Source organism: Podarcis vaucheri (assembly GCF_965113315.1).
Source record: "Podarcis vaucheri genome assembly, chromosome: 3".
NCBI lineage: Eukaryota > Metazoa > Chordata > Lepidosauria > Squamata > Lacertidae > Podarcis > Podarcis vaucheri.
The window spans coordinates 34,060,469-34,086,410 of record NC_138761.1 but is presented as its reverse complement, the minus strand read 5'-3'; the positions used below and the strand labels follow the sequence as shown (position 1 = coordinate 34,086,410).

The following is a 25,942-nucleotide window of genomic DNA, read 5'->3' as shown; positions in this document are numbered from 1 at the left end:
GAGCCCAAGCCAGTCCACTTGCAGGAATGGGACCCAATCTGAGCCTCTCTCTGCCTACTGTATACTCCATATGCCATTGTATCTCAGCTCCCATCAGAACCAGACAACAATCAGGGGTGAGGAGAGCGTGGTATCAGAGACAATATATGTCTGGATACCAGTTGCTGTGAATTACTAGTGAGGAGACTGCATTCAGGTCCTGCTTGCAGGCTTGCCCAGGGCATCTGGTTGGCCACTGTGAAAACAGGCTGCTGGACCAGATGGACCTATGAGCTGATCCATCAGGGCTTTTCTGAGGTTCCCCAGCCCTACTCTAGAGCTCTCTTGCTCAGTGCCTTTGCGTGGACAGGCGGAGTCCCCAAATCCCGCGCGGTCCCCCCCGACATGTGAAATAACGACTCATGACAACGTGCTATGGGATTAAATTGGCCACAACTTTATTAAATTTCAAATGTGGGTAGACCTTGGCTCAGGCATTGGGCGTTCTCCCTCCCCAGTCCCCAGCTCTGGAGCCAAGTGAGGATTCCCAGGTAAGATCCTCCCTCTATTGTGTGGGCAGGTAATCCCTCCCCTACCTGGCCTGGTCTCCTTGGCAACGCTTCCCCCAGGTGGGATTGGGCAACTGACTGAGGTAGGCAGAGACCTCCAGGTATCCCACCTGAGGGAAGGCAAAACCAAGCCTATGCTGTTGGAGCCGCTCCAGATCTAGGGGCTGCGCGCGTCCACACAAAGGGCGCCCCCCGTTTTAAGCGTGGAGTGGTCATTCCCCAACTCCAGCACTTCTCACCTATAATGCCCCTTCATGTGAGTAATGTGCAAAGGGCCTAGAGTCAAATTGGAAGTAAAACTGCAAAGCAAGGCAAGATTCAAAGGAAAGGCGCATCGTGCCTGTCTGCTATTATCTCATTTGAGTCTTTCCGCACTTCCAGATAGACTGTTTATTTATTTTTTTAACAAAAAATAACAACAAATTACTAGCCTGCACTTCAGTGCAATTATTGTTCCACTTTTCTGACTGTGAGTCATCTGACAAACAAAAAGTGACAGAAAATTGCACTGGAAACTGCAGCATAGCAACTGATAGCTGTCAGTATCATATAACCTCCATGCAAACACGTCAGGATGAATGAGCAACAGGCACAGGCACCGTGTAATCTTGTGCAAGTTTGTGCAAATGTATTGGCATGAAGTCTCAAGGAACAACTGTCCTGAAAGCTGCCTTTGCTCACATCAAAAGGAAAAAAGGTCTTGAGAGCACTTACAGCAACATTTCGGATCTGAGGCCCTGCAAACCACCTCAGTTGTTCTAGGACCGCTTGAAACACCTCTGATTTGTAAGGAGGAAGGTGAGCCACCGCTTTCTGCAGAACCTCTTCCATGTGGCTCAGAGTGCATGAGGCTCCAAAACTAATTCCTGGAAAAGCAGAGAGGGATTTGGCTGGTAGCTATAACGTAGTCTCTCAAGATGAAAGAGCTGGCCTGAGGCATTGGCAAGCCTTGGCAGTGGTGTCGCAATGGGGGGGGTGGGGGCGGTATGCCCTGGGTTCCATGTCTACGGGGGTGAAAAGAAGCCACCCCGCAGGGGCTCGTGGCGGTGCAAGCAACCATTGTGCCACTGCAGCCACCTTTGAAGGATCCTCCGTTTGCGGCTGCAGCCTCAAGCAGAGGATCCCGGCATCGTCCGTAAGGCACTGGAGCGGCGCCAGCGGCAAACTGCTATACAGCATATACGCATGCGTCATATGTAGCGATGCCGCACGTGCACCATACGTAGTGACGCCTGCCCCAGGTGTCACGACACCTTCCTTCGCCCCTGGGCCTTGGTAGTATTTTAAGACCTCTAAACCAAGAGGCTGTGGCTTCTTGGAAGCATTGTATTACCTTCAGCTTATATCTTGGGAGTTCCTGGGGCACCAGGGACTCTAAGCACAGTTAAAGGATGTTAAAGCTGTCAGAATGTCAAGTTCAATGGAGACTGGTCAATTTGGCCATAAGAGGCAGTGCCCAACCTGTCCTGGTCTCCCTTCCTTCTTCTCCACCAGCCCCAATGGGCACCAGCCACCACTGAGCCAGTTGCCACATTTAGAGGATGCAGAGGCAGGAAACTATTTCAGATGTGCCACTTTTTGCGAGGAATGCAAGGAGTGACTGAATCTATGCTGTGCTGGGTGTATTATCAGCGTAGACAGACACACTACAACATGGGGGTTCACTCCCTTAAAGAAAAAAATGAGGTGGTTTGTTCAGCAGCATGCTCACTAATAGTATGCAAAGTAGACAATTATTTTCATTTTGGAACTGCCTACATAAATGCAAGCGGTACACCTTGGCCTCAGGAACAAAGAAGGCATCAGAGCAGGGGATCCACCTACTCACTAGATCAGTAGTGGGCGGGAGACAGGCCTGTGGACCTAATTAGTGACAAATCAACATCCAGAATCCTTTGCATTGCTTAGAAGTCTTTCCTTGCACATTCCTCAGGCCCACGGCCTGTCTCCTGAGGCGATAAGCATGTTGCTACTTACCCTCCTCTGTGTGCTGAACAGAGTTCATTTCAGGGATCCAAGTTGGTGCTATGATCACAGGGTACAGCATGTTCTTTAACCGCATTTCAATACCTCAAGGAAACACAATCCAATGAGGTCAATGCAGACATGGCAGCCAGCCAGACTTAACAGGTTTACCAATGAAAGAGCAGGGCTGTTACTTAACAGGCCCAGCCCACCAAAGCCTGTTTCTGTGACGATATCTATAGTGACTCTTAGAGCTTTTGGCTGAACAATCGCTCCACAAAGCATTTGCACTGTCTTGCCATGGAAGTTTAAGGTCAAGAGCCAAAGGGACTCTCCATTGCAGCTAGCAAAGTTAACAAACACTTCCTCAGCACACACAGTTTGATTTCTACGGGAAATTACAAGATTCTAGCTAACATGGCATTAGGAAACCACGAGGGTAAACATCAAGAATGGGGACAATAGAGACTTAGAAAGGATGGTTTTCGGGAGATTTAATTAGTCTGGCTGCTTTCCACTCCTTACCTAAAATGTGCATTGTTTTCAAATATGTAAAGGTCACCTCTGACTCTCAGAGGGTAACAAAACCAACTTGCCATTAGATTCTGGAAGCCCCAACATCTGCACTGGAAGGTGCAGTTTGCCAGGAGCCTGGCCAAGGGTGGGGCATGCTCAGATTCTTCATGTCAATCTCAGGCACTACATGCTTTGCATGAAGAAGGTTCCAGAATGAATCCCTGGCATCTCCAGGCATGGCTGGGAAGGACTGACACTCTTGAGAGCTGCTGCCAGGGAGTGTCAGACAAGATTGAGCTAGATGGACTAATGGTACAGCTTAGTATAAGACAGTTTCCTATGTTCCAGATGGAGCACATCAATTATACCTCAAAGCTCAACTATTAAAAATCTCAACTGTTACAATGAAGGCAGGGCAATCTCTTAAGATGGTTTAAAGAAAGGAATAGGTAGATTCTTAACCAGGCAGGCAATTTAAGGCCTTGTCCATACTTCTGTTTGTGACGCTACTTTCCTCCAGAGAAAATCTGCTCTTTACAGCTGAATCGGAGCAAATGTCAGTCAGATTTTCCATAGATTGACATTTACTCTGATTTAGAGGGTTTTTTTCCCAGGGAAAGCAGTGGGGCAAATAGCAAACCACTCAGACCCATGCTTTCTGGGCCTGACAGAAGCAAAAGTGTGGACGAACCCTTAGCCTTTGCATTGTACTGACAAAAAACTCAAACAGAAACCGAGTTCTTTCCTTACCTACTTCAGTGTTCCCCACCACAAGCTTGGCAGTTGGGTACTGAGCTTTGAGCACCAACAGTTCCTTGAGGCTTGAGGGTTGAAACCACATCACTCGCTCCCCTTTGAAGCACAGTTGCTTCTGAGGCTGATCAGCGTGAGTCTGAGGAAACAATACCAGATTTAGCTTAAAATCACAATACATTGGCACAGGAGCAAGAAATCTAGGCTCTGTTTGATTCTTCCTATGGCGAAGCAAGATTGAAACCATAAAGCTATGACAAGAAACAGAAAAGTTAGAAGTAGTCAACTGTTACTGTTGTGCTTTGGTGTGTCACACCTTTATAGGGTACCTTGCAAAGTTTTCATAGGCAAAACAAAACCATATCTTAGGTGAAAGCAACACCACAAGGTAACTTTGTCCTTCAATATACATGTAGCAAACAGCCTTCTAAAAGTCATTGAAGTTTAACCTTCCAATGCTTTGGGCAGATCATAATGATTATGAACCTCAGCCACTTTTAATTCCATGTACCTTCATAAAGAAATTGAGACCTTTCAAACTTGCTTAAGGAGGGGTGGGAGTGTGATTGTCATGTGTAGTTTGACCCTTAAGCAGGTGTTTTTCTGCCGGTACTCACATGGAACTCAGTTCCAGCACCTCTCAGGTGGGCACCTTTGCCATTAAAGAGAACAAGGTATATATTCGTGGTGAGTTCCGGCACCTCTTTTTCCTAGAAAAATAGCACTGCCCTTAGATGAGTTTTGTCAGAAGCATACATAGAGCAGCTGGAGGAATGAAGTTTGGATGGGATGCATGTGCCAGCCTCATGTTCAGATGTCCCTATCCTCATAGGTCAGGGCTGAGGAACCTTTATGGTGTGGCAGACCTGATCTCGATCTCCCCCACCCTGCTGGACCAACTTTGAAAAGTGGGCCAGACCATGCACCTGTCAAATCAACTGACATCATACTGAATGCACAGGTTGGTCCCACCCCCTAGGTGTGGGTGTGAACAGGAAGTAGCCCGCACCTGTCATGTAGGAACATAGAAAGCTGCCTTGTTGTGAATCAAACCATTGGTCTGTCCAACTCAGTGTCATCTACACATACTGGCAGAAGCTCTCCAAGATTTCAGACAGGGTTCTCTCCCAGTCCTACCTGGAAGTGCCAGAAACTAAACCTGGGGTCTTCTACCACTGAGCTTTGCCTCTTCTCCTGGCTGTGCTCAGTGTCTGGTTGAAGACAATTATCTGGACACAAATAAGGGTCCTCCACCAAGGCAAGGACAATGAATGACCAGGGGACCAGCAGAGCTTAACAACCATCGCTCAAGGTCAATGGACGGCCTTCAGCCACTCACTACCTCAGAATATCCTACCCCACAGGCCAGTTGGAATGATAATATGGGACAATCATATGTCCATCTCCAGGAACTTCATGAGGAAAGACCAAGACACAAAGGCAGTTAAGAAGTTGTATATCTCTGTGCCAAGGCTATCCTAGGATTGCTATACCGATGCAACAACTCCAGTCTACACAAACATGGAATAACAAGTTGTTCTGTTCTCCATTGCTTCATATCTTGGGTCACAGGAAGTGCTTTTCCCTATGGAACTGTAAACTCCCAGAGATAACAGCCCTTCTGTTGTGTACAACTATATTTTCCCAAAGCTGAAAGACCAGTGGCTCAGTCCTGCCTATGGTTGTTGATTCTCCCTCTCCCTACTTGTGTTTAAGTGACTCACTGCTTAAACTACAGAGGCTGAAGTGAATTCATGGTCTATTGTCCCAAGACAGTGCATCATCTCAACATGTTCTCAGCCCATGCACAGAAGTCAATGGATAGGTAAATCTTCCATGCAGGAGGAACACCACAAGAAAGTCATGAGAAGAGAACATTCTTACCAATAACTCTGGTGGGAATATCGGCTCCTGGGTAGGGTCTAAAGGCTGGAACTCAGATGGATTGAACAGCTCTGAGGAGATCAATCCCTGAAGAAATTGTCATTGGTTAGTGCATATATATTTTTTCTCACTGTTAAAGAAGATTACTATTTGTATGTCTTATACAAAGCATATCAATATTACTAGCCCAACACAGAGCAGTAGTAAAATCCTCGTAGTGATACTTTAAAAAATAATTAAAATCCATGCTATGAAAAGGACTTGAAACAATCACAATATTTGTTTAATAATGAACATTTAACTTTTTAATATACTTAACATGGTTTAAATAGCTATATAGATACACATTCCATCAATAGCATGGAAGCACCTTGGTCCACAGAGGACCTCCATGACCTAACAAGAACAACTGCAGTTGAATTAAATTGTGCACTGCTTCTGCTAACTCCCATTCACAACCTGTTCTCCCAACAAGATACAGGAAGGGGCTCAGCTCATTGTTCGCCTCCCTCCCTCAGACATCACTCACTATGTTCCAAAGGCTGCTGGGCACACCATTTCAAGACCAAAAAATAGAGGTATAGCTTTATCTGTACTTTGCTTAAGCATGGCTTGATATTCTATATATTTATTTCAACAAAAGAAGATGGAAGAAGAGGAACTACAGTAATAGGAACTTACGGTATTGTTCTCTTTTCCATTCATGCAACAGCCATTCACTTTTTCTCCACAGCAACCCTGACCCTATTTGGAGGGGAGAGAAAGAGCAACATGGGAATCAGGAACTTTCTTACATGGAGATGGAATGTCATTTGTTCTCTCTTTCCATTTAAAACAGCAACTACTAAGATATAAGGCACACACATAAAAGGTTTAAAAGGACACACACTATTTCAGATGATTACGAACAGAGAAAATCCTAACAAATACAGCTGTCCTTACCCTACTTACTTGAGAATAAGCCGCACTGAAATAAGTATGTTTTAAATACAGTGGTACCTCTGGTTATGAACATAATTCGTTCTGGAGGTCCGTTCTTAACCTGAAACTGTTCTTAACCTGAGGTACCACTTTAGCTACTGGGACCTCCTGCTGCCACTGCACCGCCATTGTGTGATTTCTGTTCTCATCCTGAGATAAAGTTCTTAACCCGAGGTACTACTTCTGGGTTAGCGGAGTCTGTAACCTGAAGTGTTTGTAACCCGAGGTGTTTGTAACCCGAGGTACCACTGTAGAGCAAACTCCCAGGCAGGTGTGAACATGGTTGCAGACTTATGTTTATATCCAGGAGTGCCAAGAGACATGTTCTGGGGTACTGGTATACCAGACCCATAGTCAGCAGGTACCCCAGACTCTGGGCTTTCTTTTCTTTTTCTTTTTTAAAAGTAAGGCCAAGACTCAACTAATAAGGTTTACTAGGGGATACCAGCACAGCACAGCTTTCCCCGTCCTTCCCCCGGATCCCTTTCAGATTCCACTCTGAAGGGTCAGAAGTACCCCCAAAAGAGAATGTAGGTGAGGAAAGGGGGATCAGTCCATCTGACAAGCATAAAAGCTTGTGCACGTTGCTGAATTCATCCCTAAGTCTCTGACCCTTCTAGAAAGAAAGTTATGAAGCAAAATGTTCAAGCAACCTTCCAAGTTATTTTTGTGAGATGACCCTGTCTGGCTGCTCCCACCTTTCAGTGCTTTTAGCCAATGAGTGAATTCAGAGCTGTGATGGTTGGTGCATAATATATAATCATATAGCATATTAAGAGCATAATCATTTGCATGTTTACTTGAAAGTAAATCTGGGTACGTTTAGTGGTGCTTAGTCTCAAGTTAAGTGTGCACAGAATTGCAGTCTACAAGCTCCTGAAATTCCAATACTACAGTAACTACTATTTCCTGAAACCAGACATGGGAATCTCAGAATATAACCGACAAACTTTAAAACCTGTTTTAATAGTCATTCTCCTTTCCCCGAGAGAATCCTAGTAGTTTTGAGGGGGCTAGGAAAATTTTCAACAGAACTCTCTGTGCCCTCAGCAACCTGCAATAGTGATTTGGGGAAAGACAGGTATGAAATATCCTAATTGCAGTGATTTAAAGTACATCACACAAAATAATAATAATTTTCTCCTCTTGGAAATGTATGACGGGTTTAAGAGACAACCAACCTTAAACCATTAACCAACTTACCACATTATTTTGCTTTCCAGCCATGCAGCAACCAAGACCATTAACTTTATTCCCACAGCATCCCCCATCCTAGATGGAAAGAAATGTTTCAAAAGAAGCTCCATGAAAGCTATATTAATTTAACACATTTACTAATGAAACCATTTAACCATACAGATTTAGGGCTCATTCATTCATTAAAAGTGGAAAGTAAGGTTCCCATACCTCCATTAATTCTCCAGACTCCGTATGGATTTCTGCTACAAGTCCGCTCACCTTTTCCAGGTGGGCGGCGTTGCAGCCAGGCATCCAGGGCCCTGCAGTGATCCGGTGGGGGGCTGGAATTGGCGCCCTCCATGTCACTGTCCAGGCTGTGTCACTGGTGCTGGGCGGGGCCCCGCCCATGGGTGGCCCTGCTGACCAATCAGCAACTGTGGGAGGCGTGGCCACGAGGAGCCCTCCTTTCGTGCCCTTCCCCGGATCTCCCACCCCATCCACCCTCTTTTTATGCTTTTCTATGACACAACCTTGCTATGGACAAACGTCAGCCGCCATATTGTTGGGGCCAAGTGGGAATTTTTCCCACTCGGCAAATTGGCACCAGTCATTTGGCTTTCACCTACCTTATAGCAATCATCACAACTCTGTGAGATTAGGCACTGTGTAAGCCTTTGTTTGGATGGAGGGGAGTTGTAGCCTTCGCCTGCCCCTCCTCATTAAGGGTATCCTGTTAAAGGGATCCGGGGGTGTGGATTCTGCCTGATGCCCAGACATGGGCTAGGGCCATGCCACAACCCCAACAGGGACCCCTCGGGATGCCCGTATTTGATTTAAGTCATAGGGCTCCCCCTATTGGTGGTTTGCTGATGGATTCCCTGCAGATGGGCAGGAGTCGAGATATAGCCTGGCTTCACCCAATGTCTAAGCTAAACCGCTCACATCTGTAACCAATAAAGTTGTGGCCTATTTGAACCCATAAACCTAAATACTTGCATCCGTGTGTTTATTATCCACTAGGGAACTGCGGATCATGCAAATCACTGCCTAAATACACTTTATCCTCCCTTAATCCAGATTTTCTCATACCATCTCCTTTCTAGAGTATCCCTTTTCCTAAACAGACTTAAATTAATGAAGTGAACACCAGTTTGAAATAAATTTGCCAACATGGGATATCATCTTCAAGGATGTTTACTTGTACCAGTCCTACATAAATGAATGGGAGCCATGGAAGGGCAGAGTGTTCTTTCACATCCCATATTAATTTCAATAGAGTTTGCACCAGAACTCCTCCAAGAATCATGATCTGTTCCAGAAAATCCAGACTTTAGAACAGATCCTCTCCGCCCCCATTAGAAGTGCTAGCTCTGTAAAGCAGAGGTACGCATTGTGGAATGTGCCTTCCGTATGTTGCTAGACCACAGATGGATGGGACTTGGAGTCCCACAACATCTGGAGGATGCCATGTTCGCTACCTTTGTTGTAACAACATTTGTGGCAAGATTGCTAAAAATGGAAGAGTCACTCGAGAAGTGAAAGCAAATTGGTTTGTACCCAATGTTAGTCCTGTTCAGAGTAGGCCCACTGAAATTCAAAGACATGACTAATGTACAACCATTAATACGAATGGGTCTGCTCTGAGTAGGACTAACATTGGACACAGCAGACTAACCTTTTCTATTTTAGGTGTATAATCCATTGGCATTGATCAAAAGCTAGCCTAACTCTACGAAATGCTTTTGATCTCTGGCTTCTTACCTTTGCAAACGTCCGGTAACCCTCCAGAATGGGCCTGTATCCGGTACAGCGGCAGAGATTTCCTGAATCACCAAATCAAGTTGCAGAGGTTAGGAGTCACTTAAGGATGTACAAGAAAAAAATGATATTTATTCTGGCTCTGCTCTACCATGGAGGACATTAAACTTTCTGAGGATATCCAAAATTCACCCCCAGAGAAATGAGTAAGTATCATTGTGGTTCTATATAACTTTGAAAATGGGGTTCTAATCTCAAATGGCACCACAACCATAACCTCCAGGTGACACAGAATTGACCTGAACTGTTTGCCAAACTTCCTTTCCAAATGTTTGCCCAGCTTTGCTGCTACATTACTAGTTAATAAATTTTGCCTTGTAAGCTCTCCACCTTACAAGGATTATCTGAGGGCCAGATGGTAAAAGAGATGAATAACTTCTGTGCAGTTTCCCACCTCCACCCTGCAATGATCTGATTCTATCAGCAAGGACAGTCTAATTGGAATGCATGAGGGGGTATGTTAACTTTTTATTTTAAAAAGGCACACATATTCTGCTGAGTCACAATGACAGGGCCATTCCCACCACCGCCAAGGATGGCAGCTGGCTTTCTTTTCTTAATACCCAAGGTGTAAGGTTGAACATGTAACAGCCCATCACTTCTCCAATCATATATGCAGTCTCCTCCCCAAAAAATCAAGTTGTGTCGTGGGGGTTGGACAAAAGTTAGTAAGATTCAAAAACCTTTCACCTTGGAAAGCATCTTCAATTGCTTCCATTTTGGGTTCAGGCTGATTGCGAAGGAGCGTGTACATGGACATAACAATGCCAGGAGTGCAGAAACCACACTGAGACCCATGGCTTTTGGCTATTCTTTCCTGGAAGAAGGCAAGGACATAAGGCTCTTATTAGTATGACAATGGTCCCCTTAGTTGATCCAGGACTGAACAAAGTCTTGCCGAAGAAGGCACAGAGTTCAGAGGCCTAATTTCGTAAGTAATCTCTAACCACATCTGCTGTGGTATGTGTGCAATTGTGCTTTATCCTTAATGGAAACACCATGCTTAAACACGTGCCTAAAACATACACATTCTTCATTTGAGGATTCACTGCCAGTAGTGATGTACTCAATCATAATCACTATAATATTTCTTCTTTCAGCGGTTGAAACGTTAAAGAAAAAAACACATTCATTCTCCTACCCATGTGCACAAGAGCACAATCTCGGTACTGTTGCTATGGGTTTCGTGCAGTGTCCATTTTTCCTGTGAGACTTCCCAATTCACCCTGCATAGTTTGTCAATACATAGTTGCAATAACTTTTCAACTTGGTTCCATCAGTAAATGTAATAAGCATACTCCTGCTTTGCTCCCAAGATGACTACAAAATAGCGCAGAAGGGTGCAATGACTTCATCTTGATGAACTGTATCTACTCTTGGTGAACCATACACTTTTCTCCAACTAGAGAGCATCCTCCTCTTTCCTTTAGCCAGCTCCTTGGCTGCCATACAATGCCTGAATTGATTGGGAAAGGGCTTACAAAACACATAAGGCTTAGCAATTCATTGTGCCTTGGGCAAGGTAATATGGAAGGCCAGGGACTGTTAGAATGTAGGTTCAACTCCACACCTTACCTGCACTGGGTGCAACCTTGTCTTAGTGCTTCCTATGCCTTCAATGGTAGTTACTGCTACATGGTGGAGAGCACAGATAGGGAATAAACAAGCATTTGCAGAAAAATGTCTAGAGCCGTGAGTTAAGGAAGTTATTCACTTTGTAAAATTGCTTGCTGGTAACACTAATGAAATCCAATGGGTGGGGGGGCCGCTAGGGGCGCCTTGGAAGATGGCCGACAATACCATCTATCCAGCCTGCACAAGGTAATTAGAGGCTGATTACGGGGAGTAAATCAGTCTCCCTTGTCTTCCCTGGGTTATGGGGAGATGTTGACTTGCCCGCTGTTGCCATAAATCATCCCCGAGTTTGGAAGAAGGAGGGGATGAGAGGCACTGGGCGGAAAGCCCTCAGGCAGGCTTTGGAACTCTCCGACGCTGCTTCCAAGAGCGAAACTGGTTGCGTTGCTTAAGAGTAAAAAAAAATTGGAGAAGTAAACGCACATGCTTCAAGCAAGATCAGGAGTGTTTTATCTGCTAAATAATTCCACCACTGAGATGATGAAGATTGGACGGAAGGAACAGAGATAACATCAAAGAATCGCAGACATATTGGTATGTGGAACAGAACGAAAAGGGGGGGGACTTTCTACTTTTTTAACATGATATACCTAACAACCCTCCCCCTTAGAAGAACCGCCATAACGACCAATTGCAAGTGGGACTAAAAATAAACTGTGTGGGGAAAACAATAAGAATTAAAGGTTTTATTCTGTGAAAGATTTGGAAAGAAGAGAGGCTCTCTTTGTGACGCAGTAAGAAATGAGATCCGACATGGACAGGCAGACCTTCATTGCATGATAATCAACAGTTGCAAGCCCTCTGCATGGATAAGATAGAGAAATGTGATTGGGCGACAGAGAGAGGGTGGAGCTGCTCAATACCTACTTTGCCTTTGTCTTCACCCAAAATGAAAGCAGTGACCAACCTGGTGATAACAGGATAAATGATGCAAGGAGAGAGCTGCAGCCTGAGATAGGCAAAGAAGTGGCAAGTTACTTTACAGTAAAGGAATTCAAATCACCAGGGCCTGATGAGCTGCACCCAAGGATTTGAAAGGAGCTTGTTTTAAGCCAGGAAGGTGTACTGTACATAGCCTTAATGATATAAATCCAACATGGGCTCCGACCCAGATAGAGTCATGGGCTGCAAGGTATTCTATGCAACTAGAAGCTCAAGACATAGGATGGAAGTGATTGCTGTGCCTCTTGTGTTGTGAGATGGATGGGAAGATAGCACACACACTCCTCAAGCACTACAGGCAGGTATCACATTGGATGTGCGCACAGATATACATCCACGTTCCATTTGAGCACATGGTTCCCAACCCAGTAAAGGAATTCATGCTCAGAATTTCACAGGAAACCCAATAAAGTTTCCCAGGTCCCCAGCCCCCAAAATGCTGAACAATCATTTCCAAAGCAAGCCCATACAAACTACTAAAGCCAACATTCTGAAAATGGGTGAGTTTGATAAAAAGGGTGGGCTATGAACTCCTAAAGATTTAAATTAAGTTTGTGCTGCTGTGAAGAGAAACAGGACAAAGGGAAGCAAAGCAGGGAAGATGCGCTAAGAAGAGACCAAGAGAAGAGTAGATTCACTCAGTATACTGACACTGAACTTTGGCACAAAACTGTCCATTACATTAAAGCAAACATTAATCTTACTAAGCAAACAAATCTGGGAAAGGCCAGTGGGTTTTAATAAGCACCCTTATCAGATGCTAAAGCTAGGAAATCAAGATAACAGCAGGGGGCAAAACATTTGGATGTGCCGTAACACACAGTAATCATGTGCTTTGCCATTTCTAGGAAACCAAAAGGATTGCACAGGCCAGGGGTGATGAAGCTGCCATCCCCCAGGAGTTGCTTGACTCCAGCTCCCATCGTCCCTGAGCATTGACCATGCTGGCTGGGACTGATGGGAGTTGAGAGCCAAACCATACCTGGAGGCACCAGGTTGGTTCCCCCTACTCTATACAGTGAGATTGTTGTGTGAGCCAGCCCCAATTCTCGGCATTTTAAAAGGAAGACTAACAGCACCATGCTAAGCACCGTGTCTGTTCAGACGCAAGTCCTCAGTGGGGCTTGTTGTTGTTGTTTAGTCGTTTAGTCAAGTCCGACTCTTCGTGACCCTATGGACCAGAGCACGCCAGGCACTCCTGTCTTCCACTGCCTCCCGCAGTTTGGTCAGACTCATGTTTGTAGCTTCGAGAACACTGTCCAACCATCTCGTCCTCTGTCGTCCCCTTCTCCTTGTGCCCTCCATCTTTCCCAACATCAAGTAAGTGGGGCTTACTCCCACATGAATGACGATATACTTGCAGCCCAAATGATTACATAAAAGAAGACCCAGCTGGCATATTGTGGAGCTGCATGAGGCTTGAATGTAGTGCCAAGCAGCTACTTTGGCAAATATTTTTAAAATAAATTGCATTTTGTCCTAGATGACCATTGCTCAGAGATGGGGAACCTTCGACCCTCCAGAAACTGCTCAAGTACAACTCGCATTATCTCTGACCATTGGCTACACTGGCTGGCGCTGATGGAAGTTGGCGTCCGAGAATTTCTGGAGGGCTGCAGGTTTCCAATCATAGGCAAACTTTCTGCCACCCATCAAAGGAACAGAGCAAACAAAGTTATCAAATACATTTGAAAATTTATGGGAGGAACTGGCTTTACACAATTACATTTTTCCACCCACTGAGAATCTGTCCTCCGTACTGCCGATACCTACATTAGAAACCCATTCACCCATCTCATCACTTGCCATTCAAAGGATACATGGTTTTCTTCTGGGATCTGTCGAACTTGGAAATCATAACAGTACAGGCACCACATCCACCTTCTCCACAGCCCAGCTTGGTTCCACATAACCCCACTAACAGTATGGCAGTTAAGGAAAAACATACCAACCGAGCAAGAAATTCTTAAATATATCTACAGCCACTGCTTCTTATAGCAGGCTCAGTTTCCAGATGCACAGAGTAAATAAAATATTGAGTTATCCAATTTGTCTAGGACTATCCAACACTTTCTTAGGACACAACAAAAACATATTGCGGCCTAGGGTTTTTCATCATCCTTCCACCAAATCATTTCTGTTTCCTGGTTTCCTACAGGCCCAAGGTTACTGGTAATTCATTTATTTTTGCTTGTGCAAATAAATATATCAGCTGATACAAAAGTACAGAAGAATGGTCTTAAATATCTAGATATGAATTATCCTTTTTTAATTGCTGGAGTGGATCAGCCAGTGAAAAAGAAATGTAAGATTGTGTTTACAAACACATGCTATATTTACTTCTTAACAACACATGACCAGCTAAAGAAACATCAGATTTAGGCATCACTTCCCCAACATAGTTCATAGATGTTCAGTTCTGATAAAGATTATTATGGATGTTAGCGTATATCTTTGGATGAAAAAATGCATGATATTTGCCTTAAAAGTATTCTTAATCTAGTTAGCACTACATGGCCACTTGTCCATGAAAATACAGGCCAGCCCTTTTTTTGTGGAAAAAAACAAATAGTTGGGCCCTAAAAATCAGTTATGTTACCACATATGAACCCCCAGCACTGCAGAATTTGCTTCAATTTTAATCCAAACCAGAGAGGTATTTCCTCCAAACCACCCAACCAGCCATTCTCTCTCCAATCTGTTGATTATCCAACTCCCCTCCCAAACCAATATCCAGCAGGTCCAAACCAGTATTCCAGCAGGACCAAACCATGAGGAAAACGGGGAGAGGGAGGGACATATTTCTGCACCTGGCATGGTGTGTTGCCATGCACTGGACCATGAGGCCTTGAGGAAAGTAGTTAACTTCATTCCCTGGCATCAGAGACAGGACTGGGAGAGACTACCCTCCCCTCTACCCATGGCTTCCTGTCAACTACTGCAAACAGGAGACTTCCAAGTCTGTGAGGGAGACCGACTCGTTTACGAAGTCAAATTCACTCAGAAATAGATCAAGCTGTTTTTCAGTTGTGGGTCATGGGAGTAGGTGGCTCAACGAATTTCAGAGCCAATCTGACAGAAGCCAAAAAGGGGGGGGGGTACAACAAAGAGACTGCCCATCTCCACATATTAAGCTATTGCTCTCAGTCTTGAGCTACGTTAAGCATCACTGAGACTGGGAATGGTAGGTGTAGGAATAACAGGCGAAACAGTATTAGCAGGTGCCCAGTTCTAAATTCAAGTGACGCTCAAATTCTGCAGGACCATCTATACAACTATGCCTTGGCCATTTTAAAATCGCATGCAGAATGTGCCAGCTGACATCAGATACATTTCCTTCGAAGGTAGGTTAGCAAAGTAGTTTCCGGGTCCACATTCTTCTCCACCACCTGGAAGACAAGAAACATGATTTTCTTAAGATATGTGTTCATGCATGCGCTATAGTCAGTGAGTCACCAGCATCAGAAAGTATTTTGAGAAGTCAGAAAATTCTGATGATTGTCAGTAAATCTCCCAAACCATCATTTTAAACAAGCAAACAAACAAAAGAGCTCTCTGCATTATGCTATGGTTATGGCATGGGTATTTTAGCACTGTAGGATTTATCCCTTTGGTTTTCTAGGCGATTGTATTATGGTGTTTGACTTGATGGATCTTTTCGTTGGAAAGGTTGTTTGCTATTTATTTGCCGCTTGATAGATTCTTGTTTTATGGGAATTGTGATTTTCAACCTGTTTAATTTTGTACATCATCTGGAGAGCTATTCTTATTGGGTGACTGTAAACTAAGAAATCTTTAATAAAAATTATTTTTATTAAAAAAATAGAATAAATAATAGTATGACACTAACTATATTGTGGTATTTTTGTCCTATGCAGTGTTTTGTTTTGTTTTAGAAGCTCCAAGTGCCTTTCCCCCTTTCTATTTTGTTGAATCGTGGAATTTTAAAACTGGAAGGGACCTTGAGTCCAACCCCCCCTGGAACGCAGTAATATGCAGGGGATTGAACCTGCAACCTGAGCATTATCAGCACCACACTCTACTTGTTTTTATAAAAGTTTTGCTAACTACCATGTGTACTGTATTCTCTTGCGGAAAGGCAAAGGGAAGACCAGCATTGTCTTATCCATTAGCCAATGAAAGAGCAGCCACTCCGGTGCTTACTTTCCTCTTCCCTCCCCATTTGCTTTTCCTTTTGTGTGTGTACAAAATATACAGGGGCAGGTACCACTTATCTTTCAAAATATGTACGGTGATTGGAGGGCAGGTAATTTTGGGCACTTTATAAGTGAAATAAAATAAAATAAAAATTGATAATAATAGCAGTTAAGCTATGGGCACTTTCATGCATTGTGATTTTTTGAGGGGATTTTGACTGACACCTCCCCATGGGTGCCATAGGAGGTACTGGCAAGCAAACTGATGCTCATGGGTGCCCTGCTGCTGACCCCTGCAGTAAAAGCTTAAAATCTGCCTGACAACATCTGAAGTGCTTTTTTTTTTCTTTGTTTACCTTGCCTCTCAGGTTCTAGATGGAACTTCAGATGCCTGTGGCAGCACAAGCCTTTGTTCCTGCCGCTGCAGCTATCGCAAGCCCACAGGATCAGGACAGGACTTTTTGTCAAGATCAAAATGGCACAGTTTTCCTCCTACATGTAGAAGGCAGGCATGGGGAAGCACACATTTTTATTACTGCAAAGCAGACTTTGTGGCACCTCAAGTTGCCCTCCATTCCTACAGTCTTGGCTTAACACTTTTGGCCTTGCCAACTCCTCTCATGGCTTTAGCCAAATTAACCATTTCTTTGCAACAAAACAGCTCTTGTGCAATAGCTGCTTGCATATGACCTTCACTGGCTTTCTCAGTAGGCTAATCCAAAGTACGTACAGTGGTGCCTCGCAAGACGAAATTAATCCGTTCCGCGAGTCTCTTTAGCGGCTTAGTGGCTTAGCGCTATTAGCGGTTTAGCGGCTATTAAAGGCTTAGCAGCTATTAAAGGCTTAGCGGATTAGCGGCTAAAAGGCTATTAGCGGATTAGCGGCTTAGAAAAAGGGGGGGAGCGGGGAAAAATCTGAACACTCGCAATACGTTTTCGTCTTGCAAAGCAAGCCCATAGGGAAAATCGTCTTGTGAAGCAGCTCAAAAACGGAAAACCCTTTCGTCTAGCGGGTTTTCCGTCTTGCGAGGCATTCGTCTTGCAGGGCACCACTGTACCTACAAGCCATGTGTTGTACACATATGTATGGGTCATAGCACAGTGGTTTGGCAGGCGGTCCCAGCTTTAATCCCCAGCTTTGCTAGGTATGGCTGCAACTTCCTCCAAAGCATACAGTCTTGGGGATTATGGCAGCCGGGGGGGGGGGGCTTTTTACTTTTAGAGCTCCATAAAATTATGCACGGGGCGGAGGAAAAGAGATGCTTTTCTCCCTCTCTCATAGTACATTCAGGGACATTCAGTGAAGCTGAATATTGAAAGAATCAGGACGCACTAAGGACTTCTCCACATGGTTCGTAGTGTTACAGAAGTTGGGTGCCACCCCTCACTCTCTGCCGAGTGGTAGAAAGCTTCCAGGATCTGTGCTCCTTTGGAGAATTGAAGACACAGTGGAGACTGTCCTAGCTTTAAGAAATATGATTTATTCACCTTTTTACACCTTCAGTTTGCATGGAAGGAGTCCAGATCCTACAGCATGGTCATCTCAAGCAAGGCTTGTTCCCCACAGAAGTGCAGCTCAGGATTCAATGGCAACTCCCCCAGCCAGCCTTCAGCCGGCCTGCCTAACCTGGAGCCCCGTCTTTATTCTCTCCCTTCTTCCCCGCACACCTTGCTCAAAAGCAGTCTTTTCCTGCCACTTCTCTCACACACCTCTTCACCATGGCAACCTCAGTCTGCCCAGGCCCAAGATTCCTCTCACAGTGGCCATCAACACCTTTTGTCATGTTGTTGTTGTTGTTTAGTCGTTTAGTCATGTCCGACTCTTCATGACCCCATGGACCAGAACACGCCAGGCACTCCTGTCTTCCACTGCCTCCCGCAGTTTGGTCAAACTCATGTTAGTAGCTTCGAGAATGCCTCTTATCCCAGCTGAGGCCCTGGCTTGGAAAGGAAGCTTAGCCTGTATTTTTCCGCTGACCTCCAATCTTCCCTTCAATACTCCAAAAATTCAAAATCCTACCATTTATTAATTTACAGGGTTTATAGCAATAGAACTCAATCCCACAGGAGGAAGTTATGGCCACCAACTTGTCTGGCTTTAAAAGAGGATTAGACAAAAATCCATGAATGGCAAAGCTGTCAGTGGCTAGTAGCCAAAATGGTGACATTCTCCATTAACTGCCAGAGGCGGTAAAGCCTCCAAATACCAATTGCTGGGTAGAGAGAGCCCTGTTGTGCTTTGCTCCTGCTTCCCACAGGCATCTGGTTGGCTACTGTGAGGAAAGGATACTGGCCCAGATGGGCCTTTGGTCTGCTCCCACAGGGTCTTCTTTGTGTTCTTCGGGGCGCTCAGTTACGTACAAGTTGTTGCTGTCCCAGCGCATTCTGAGAATTCTAGCAGGAAGAGAAGGTGTGCCAAGCAGCTTCTTAAGGAACACTGAAGGAAATTCCCCAATGAAGAGATTGATTTTCCAAACGTGTCGAGACAATAACCACTTGTCTCTCATTTGGTTTGACTTGCTCTACAACTTCTTTTTTAATCCTTTCCTGCTATACCCAGGTATTCCGTGCCCTGCACACATAACAATTTACCCAACCGTCGTAACTGTTGCAGTTTGCTAGGCAGGATTCCTGACATCTCTTTCCTCTTTGGAAACAGAACCCCTTCTTTCCTTCCAACGCTTGGCCTCCATCAAGCCCTTCCATATTTTTTAATAAAATTACAAATTATACTAAAACAGAAAGAATTGCATGTTATTGTTGTATGTGCAAGCTGCTTTACAGGCATGATTAAAAGCAGCACTAGAATATCCATCCACCTTCAGGGTTTGAAAGTATCCACTGCCTATTCTAGGACTTAATGTTTCAAGCTGTGCTACTGAAGAAACACATTTGGCCATTGAAAGTTCCATTTGCCTGCTGACTGTTGTGGCAAACTGAAGGTGGTGGTTTATCATTCTAGGATAGCTTCCTGGGCCATTTTCTCCCATCTTTCTGTATACAACGTATGTCTTTATGGTGCTTAGAAGCCTGTTCATTTTGATGTTTGGCTGCATTAGGCTGTAAATTTGCAGCTAATCCGCCTCACGACTGCATTCATTGCTATAGTTTGTCCCATTTTGTATATTTTAGTAAAAATTTGCAGTTTCTTTGTTCTGACTTCTCACATTGTCTTTTGAAACTGAAATCCCTTGGGAAAGGCGGAAAGTTTCACAAAACTGCCCTGCCAACTTTAAGCTGCTGCCACCTGTTTTATCAACCTGGCAGTGGTGACAACCTAGCAGTTTGAAAGCACGTCAAAGTGCAAGTAGATAAATAGGTACCGTTCCGGCGGGAAGGTAAACGGTGTTTCCGTGTGCTCCTCTGGTTCACCAGAAGCGGGTTAGTCATGCTGGCCACATGACCCGGAAGCTGTACACCGGCTCTCTCAGCCAATAAAGTGAGATGAGCGCCACAACCCCAGAGTCGGCCACGACTGGACCTAATGGTCAGGGGTCCCTTTACCTTTTAGTGGTGACAGTGCCTCTGGGAGATCCTCTTCCCTCACAACGAGGCTGCAGAGTGAGTGCAGGAAGCATTGACTTCAAGTCTGATTGACTTAATAATGACCAGTCAGAACAAGGGCAAATGTCCCCACAACACAGCCTCCTGAGGCCAAAATGTTGCTCTGGCCAAGGAGCGCAATTTGACGCAACTCCTCATTACCTTCTAATTCATGCGTAGGCAAACTAAGGCCTGGGGGCCGGATCCGGCCCAATAGCCTTCTAAATCTGGCGGACGTCCAAGAATCAGTGTGTGTTTACATGAGTAGAATGTGTGCTTTTATTTAAAATGTATCTCTGGGTTATATGTGGGGCATAGGAATTAGTTCATTTTCCCCCAATAAAAATATAGTCCGGCCCCCCACAAGATCTGAGGAACAGTGGACCAGCCCCCTGCTGAAAAAGTTTGCTGACCCCTGATTAATTTAATTCATTCAGAACCTCTAAAGGCGAGAGCTGGTTCTGGAGAACTATTAATCAGAAACATCCCAGCCAGCTCAGCCTCTGTTGTTAGCAACACTGCTTACTTTTATCTGCCCTTATTAGCTAGACACTTAGGTTTTATTTCAAAGACTTTGCCCTTAGGGTCAGAAGGAGAACATTCCTTTGCATTTCTCTTCCTGGCCGTAGGGCATGGAGTCTCTGTTGTGATTATTATTAACAGATTATCTAAGCACATTTCCTAGTCATGCGCAATAAGGTGATCATGTGCTCCTAGCTCCTACCACTGCACAGGCAACTGAAAAGTGTTTATTCGATGTTTACATCACCTAGATTGGCAGAAGACTCAGGGCAGACAAACATAACACATAATTTATCTATGGAATCTGTGGCTCGTGTAGGTCAGGGTCGTGGGTTTGAGCCCCACCTTGGGCAAAAGATTCCTGCATTGCAGGGGGTTGAGCTAGATGACCCTGGTGGTCCCTTCCAACTCTACAATTTCTATGATTCCTGTATTACCCTTTCTACTGAGGTCTATGGGAATTCTTCATCTTATTTTACCCTAGAATCATAGAACTGTAGAGATGGAAGGACCACCAGGGTCATCTAGTCCCACCCCCTGCAATGCGGGAATCTTTTGCCCAATGTGGGGTTCGAACCCACAACCCTGGCATTAAGAGCCACATGCTCTAACCAACTGAGCCATCTCAGTTCTATTATACGCTTTAGGATAAAGTGCTTCAGGGTTTTTTTTTTATTTCTCCCTTCCTTTCTTAATCCTGCTCTGTTATGTACTGAGTTGAATAGGATCCAAAATGCAGCAGCCTGATTGGTCCTAGAACAATAGGATTCAGAATGCAGCAGTCTGATTGGTCCACAGGAGCCACCCAATCCAGCTCCAGGTGGAAGTGAATCCGCAACTTGATTGGCGTCCTGGAGAATCCCGGAATTAGCCAATCACGGGCCCATTGTGTAAATAATGTATATAAAGCAGACACTCTGGGGGAACTTCCATTCCTTCTCACCACTATGAGCTGAAAAAGAGCATGAAATACACTCTCGACTCCGAGTATATTTCATGGTCACTGGGTTCAATCAAGTTTTGAATCATACGCAGAACTCATATATGCCACGAGACATGGAGACACCTACTCATTCAGCTTTAATTGTGAGTTAGACAAATATATGGATGGCAGCAGCTATTCGCTGTAATGGTGGATTGATTATTTATAAGGAACCTCCATATGCAGAGGCCATATACCACTGAACACAAGCTGGGGAAGAGCAGAAAACCAACAAAGAGCTATTAACCTCAGAGCCTAGCTTGGGGGCTTCCCTAAGGCACCATATAGTTTGGCCCTGTACATGTTTTGAGGGCATGTTTTGAAATTGAAGCAAGGGAGAGGGGCATCAGGATTGGAGCTACAGCATAGGAGCGGGTGGAGTTTTTTTGGTGCTATTATCCCAAGGAAAGTCCCCTTCAGAGCTCCCATAGCAGCTTCCCCCTCAGATAGCGCTAGCAGCTTTAGTAGGTAAATTCATTTTGTCCGGGCAGCAGTGTGTAAATGAATAAATGAATGGTTTACAAGCCTTCCCCATGCTACTGCTCTTTATCTTTATGTGGTTAACATGTAAACACACCTATTTCCCCAAGAGCAAGATGTTAAAAAAAGAAGAAGAAAAAACAGTTTCCAGCTACAATCATGCTGCACTCTCATAAGCGGTCAAGGGACGTTATCTTAGCAGCCGATACATTGCAGAAATGAAACAGGTGCTTAAAGACACACCAGCAGATTTGCCTGTGAAATAAGAGTTGGCTGGTGAAGTTTCTTTGTAGCTTGTGTGCCTCTGCAAAAGCCGTATCTTATCGTTTGTCCCTTATCGCCCGGCCCCATAGCCTTGAAGTCACACGCAGCACAATACAGCACTGGTTATTTTTGCGATGTCAGGCTATCGGCAACAGAGACGAAGTAACCTTTCTCAGCAGCTGCAGGACAAGGTATCATGTTCTGTTCCAGGCTCTCGGTCAACATTCCCAGAGGGTGTGTTGCAATGCTCCGCCCATACGTACTTCAAGCCTCCTGTTCCGGTAAGCATTGCATAATGACGGGCCTCTGCTTGCTGCTGTGTTTGCAAGGATCTGAACAAACGGTTTGGAATAGAGCTCAATCTTCAGAGCTTCCAGGTTATGGTCTCCTCCTCCCTGTTTTATCCTCACAACAACCCTGTTGGGCTGACAGTAAATGGCTGGTTGAAGGAGCTTCCTGGTTGAGTGCCCTGGCCCCTCAGGTCTATCACTCTAACCACTACACCTCTTGCAGGTTTGGTCAGCTTTATTTAGCACACGCGCAGTGCTAAATACAGTGGAAACTCTACTCAGGTATGGAAAACATTTCGGAGGTCTGTTTGTGAGTCGATCCGGGTTGCTGTGAGAAGCGCCGTTCTGTGTGCGCACATTCGTCGGCGGCGGCGTTCTGCGCATGTGCAGACATCAGCAGCTGCTTCTGCGCATGTGCAGTCGGCAGATGCTGCTTCTGCGCATGCAGGAATCGCAGCAAACCCAGTATTTACTTCCAGGTTTGCCGTAGTCGTGAATTGGATTGTTCACGAATGGGGCTGTGGGAAGAAGAAGAAGAAGAAGAAGAAGAAGAAGAAGAAGAGGAGGAGGAGGAGGAGTTTGGATTTGATATCCCACTTTATCACTACCCTAAGAAGTCTCAAAGCAGCTAGCATTCTCCTTTCCCTTCCTCCCCCACAACAAACACTCTGTGAGGTGAGTGGGGCTGAGAGACTTCAAAGAAGTGTGACTGGCCCAAGGTCACCCAGCAGCTGCATGTGGAGGAGCGGAGACGCGAACCCGGTTCCCCAGATTACGAGTCCACCACTCTTAGTCGAGGTTCTACTGTAAGCTATCCTTATGGGTGGGCTGATGGGTAAAATACCAGCCTATCTGGAGGTACTAACCTTAGGCAATTTCCTGGATTTGTGAAATGCAAGTGTGCACTTAGAATCATAGAATCTTAGAGTTGATGGGACCCAAGGGTCATCTAGCCCAACCCCCTGGAACGCAGGAATCTCAGCTAAAGCATCCGTGACAGATGGCCACCCAACCTCTGCTTAAAAACCTCCAAGGAAGGAAAATCCACAACCTCCCGAGGGAGACCGTTCCACTGCCAAAGAGCGCTTGCCGTCAGTCTAAATGCAGTTTAAAATATACAATGTGTGAAGCAGCCCTAACCCAAGTGGAAATGGCATAGGGAGGCAGTGGCACAAGTACAAAAGGCCGCGGCTCCGAAGCAGAGCATCTGCTTGGCATACAGAAGGTCTCAGGCTCAATCTCCAGGGAGGGCTGGGAAAGGCTCCTGTCCAAAGCCCTGCAGAGCTGCTGCCAGCCAGTGCAGGCAATACTGAGCTACCTTGACCAATGGTGCAACTGTGTAAGGCAGCTTCCTATGCCCTGTGCTGAGTCAAACCACAGGTCCACCTAGCCCAGGATTGCCTGATCCAATTTAGTTGTTAAGAGATGTATTTTTTACATTTATATCCCACCTTCCCAAAAGTGGGGATTTGAACCCTGGTCCTTCAGGTCCGAGCCCAACACTCTAACCACTACACCACATTGGCTGGAGGTCCTATGCCCTGCCTTCCCACCCAATATCCTTTTAGCAAGCGGTGCTGGGTGGGGGGAGGTAGGGGTAGGACAAGGTATATGCAGCCTTCAACCCTATGAGTTGCAGGTGCACAATTCATCTCAGAAACAAGTGTGTAAATGAGGTCCCAGCTGTGCCCTGGTGGCTTCTGGAAAAGCTGCTGACTCCTGTTAAGCCTTCCATTATTGCTGCTTTCTACAGTGACACTTGTAGGACACGCACTGCAGAGAGGGCCAGATTCCTGCCCAAATATTAGGGCAGTCAGATGTCAGCACTCTGCTTTCCTAGGTCCAGCCTTGCTGCCACTAAAGGACAAAGCGCAGGACGGACAAGTCAATTTGCTCTGTGATTTGCTGATGCAACTCAACCCCCGTCTCCACCCCTGGGCCCTTCCCAACCGTGCAACCCATATGGAAGCTCTCTGGAGCTCCCAGCGCACAAAGGTGCGCCCTGGTTGACACCACTGGGCAGTAGCAACATAGAAGCATCTGTTTGCTCGGGAAGGTCAGCTCCAGCCCCGGGCAGAGGAACAGAATTCCACCATGCTGAATCAGATTAATACCACTATTTATAGAGGGGAGGTGCTGATTCGTTTCAGTCTGTGTACTGCAGTCTCGTGGCCGGAGCAAAATCTCCACACAGTCAGGCAGCTCCGGCTAAATTAACCTAAGCATAGCCTTGCTGGGTCAGACAGAACAACTAGGCGCAATGCTCTCTCTCTCTCTCAAATGCATTAGGAACGGAACAACCTGCCACCCCACCCCTGGCAAGCAGCTGCTTCGCTGGTAATCGCTAGCATTTGATCTCTTTACGGAGAGGTGGAAATCGCTGTGGGTTTGTAGCAATCATCGTGCTTGCTTCTGTAATTTAATTTAGGGAGGGTATCAGTCCAACAGCAACTGCCCAGTGCTGTCACTCAGTTGCTTGTTGCTGGCTGGACAAGCTACAGGCAGAGGGTGTTGAGAATAGTTATGTTATCCGACAGGTAGTCATATTTTTAAAATGACATAGAAAGCAAACACAGGATGGTTTTCCTTGCATGTACTTCATTCACTGGGCATCTTTCAGTAGCCTTCTTCCACTCTGCTTTATTCAATGTAAGTTTAGGAAATGTGGGTGTTTATTGAATTGGGGTCTATCTTTTTTTAAACGTAACTATTTCAGCAATGAAACAGAAGCATTCTCTGGAAGAAAAAGGCTGAAAAGCATTACAGATCATTATTATTTTTTGGCTAAAAGAAAGTTGGATACTATCTTTCTAAAAGAGAGAGAGGGCAATAGCAGCAAACTTGGTCATTTGATTAACGTGTCTCCCTTACTCTACGCTGAAAAAAGTTTTAGTAGTTCAATAAAGTTTGCTTGTTTTAGAAATGATGGTTTTTCAGTTTCATAAATGTTCAAGGCTGTTTAGCTGCATGTGGAGCACAGTTCTCAAGTGCAATCTGCAACTTGTGAAGTTAATCCAAGGGTTGAGATACAATTAAAAGAAAATTAAATGTGAGGGGTCTCCCCTACCTTCTTGCCATTGACAAAGAAGACCAGCTCATCTGAAGCCATCCTCTTCAGCTTCCTAACTTGATCCAAGAGCAGAGCAGGATCCCAGATCACACTTTTCCGAACAGTCCCAGCGCCACAGCAATCTGAATCCCTGCAATGGCAGCGCAAGCAATAGAAGGAGTTCCTTAAGAATCTTTCACCTTATTCCAACGGTAGTGCCCTGGGAGAGCCCAGGTTATATAAGAGCCACCCGGAGGCGTGCCAGCTGCACTTGGCTGTGCCTTCTCTTTTCTCCCCCCCCCCCCTCTAATGATAGCACAGGAGAAGCTGAACAAAACAAAGTCACCGCCCCTTTCTATGGCACAAGATTAGACTGAATCACTCTTCAAGTACATTGCTGTTCCAATAGATCAGGGCACCCAGAACCTGGCACAA

General features: G+C 45.3%; 1 protein-coding gene across 1 annotated transcript in view; it reads right to left on the bottom strand.

Moving 5' to 3' along the window:
• Positions 1 to 25,739, bottom strand: part of XDH (xanthine dehydrogenase) — a 60,479-nt gene extending 34,740 nt beyond the window's left edge. The window contains exons 1-12 of the mRNA XM_082214797.1: positions 25,526 to 25,739; positions 15,553 to 15,610; positions 14,042 to 14,138; positions 11,220 to 11,328; positions 10,335 to 10,461; positions 9,588 to 9,649; positions 7,851 to 7,919; positions 6,348 to 6,410; positions 5,667 to 5,753; positions 3,780 to 3,921; positions 2,526 to 2,618; positions 1,263 to 1,414 (exon numbers count right to left, since the gene is read on the bottom strand). Coding sequence (XP_082070923.1) covers positions 1,263 to 1,414; positions 2,526 to 2,618; positions 3,780 to 3,921; positions 5,667 to 5,753; positions 6,348 to 6,410; positions 7,851 to 7,919; positions 9,588 to 9,649; positions 10,335 to 10,461; positions 11,220 to 11,328; positions 14,042 to 14,138; positions 15,553 to 15,610; positions 25,526 to 25,567 — 1,101 coding nt within the window. The 5' untranslated portion in view covers positions 25,568 to 25,739. The remainder of the gene's footprint in view (positions 1 to 1,262; positions 1,415 to 2,525; positions 2,619 to 3,779; positions 3,922 to 5,666; positions 5,754 to 6,347; positions 6,411 to 7,850; positions 7,920 to 9,587; positions 9,650 to 10,334; positions 10,462 to 11,219; positions 11,329 to 14,041; positions 14,139 to 15,552; positions 15,611 to 25,525) is intronic.
• Positions 25,740 to 25,942: the final 203 nt, after the last annotated feature.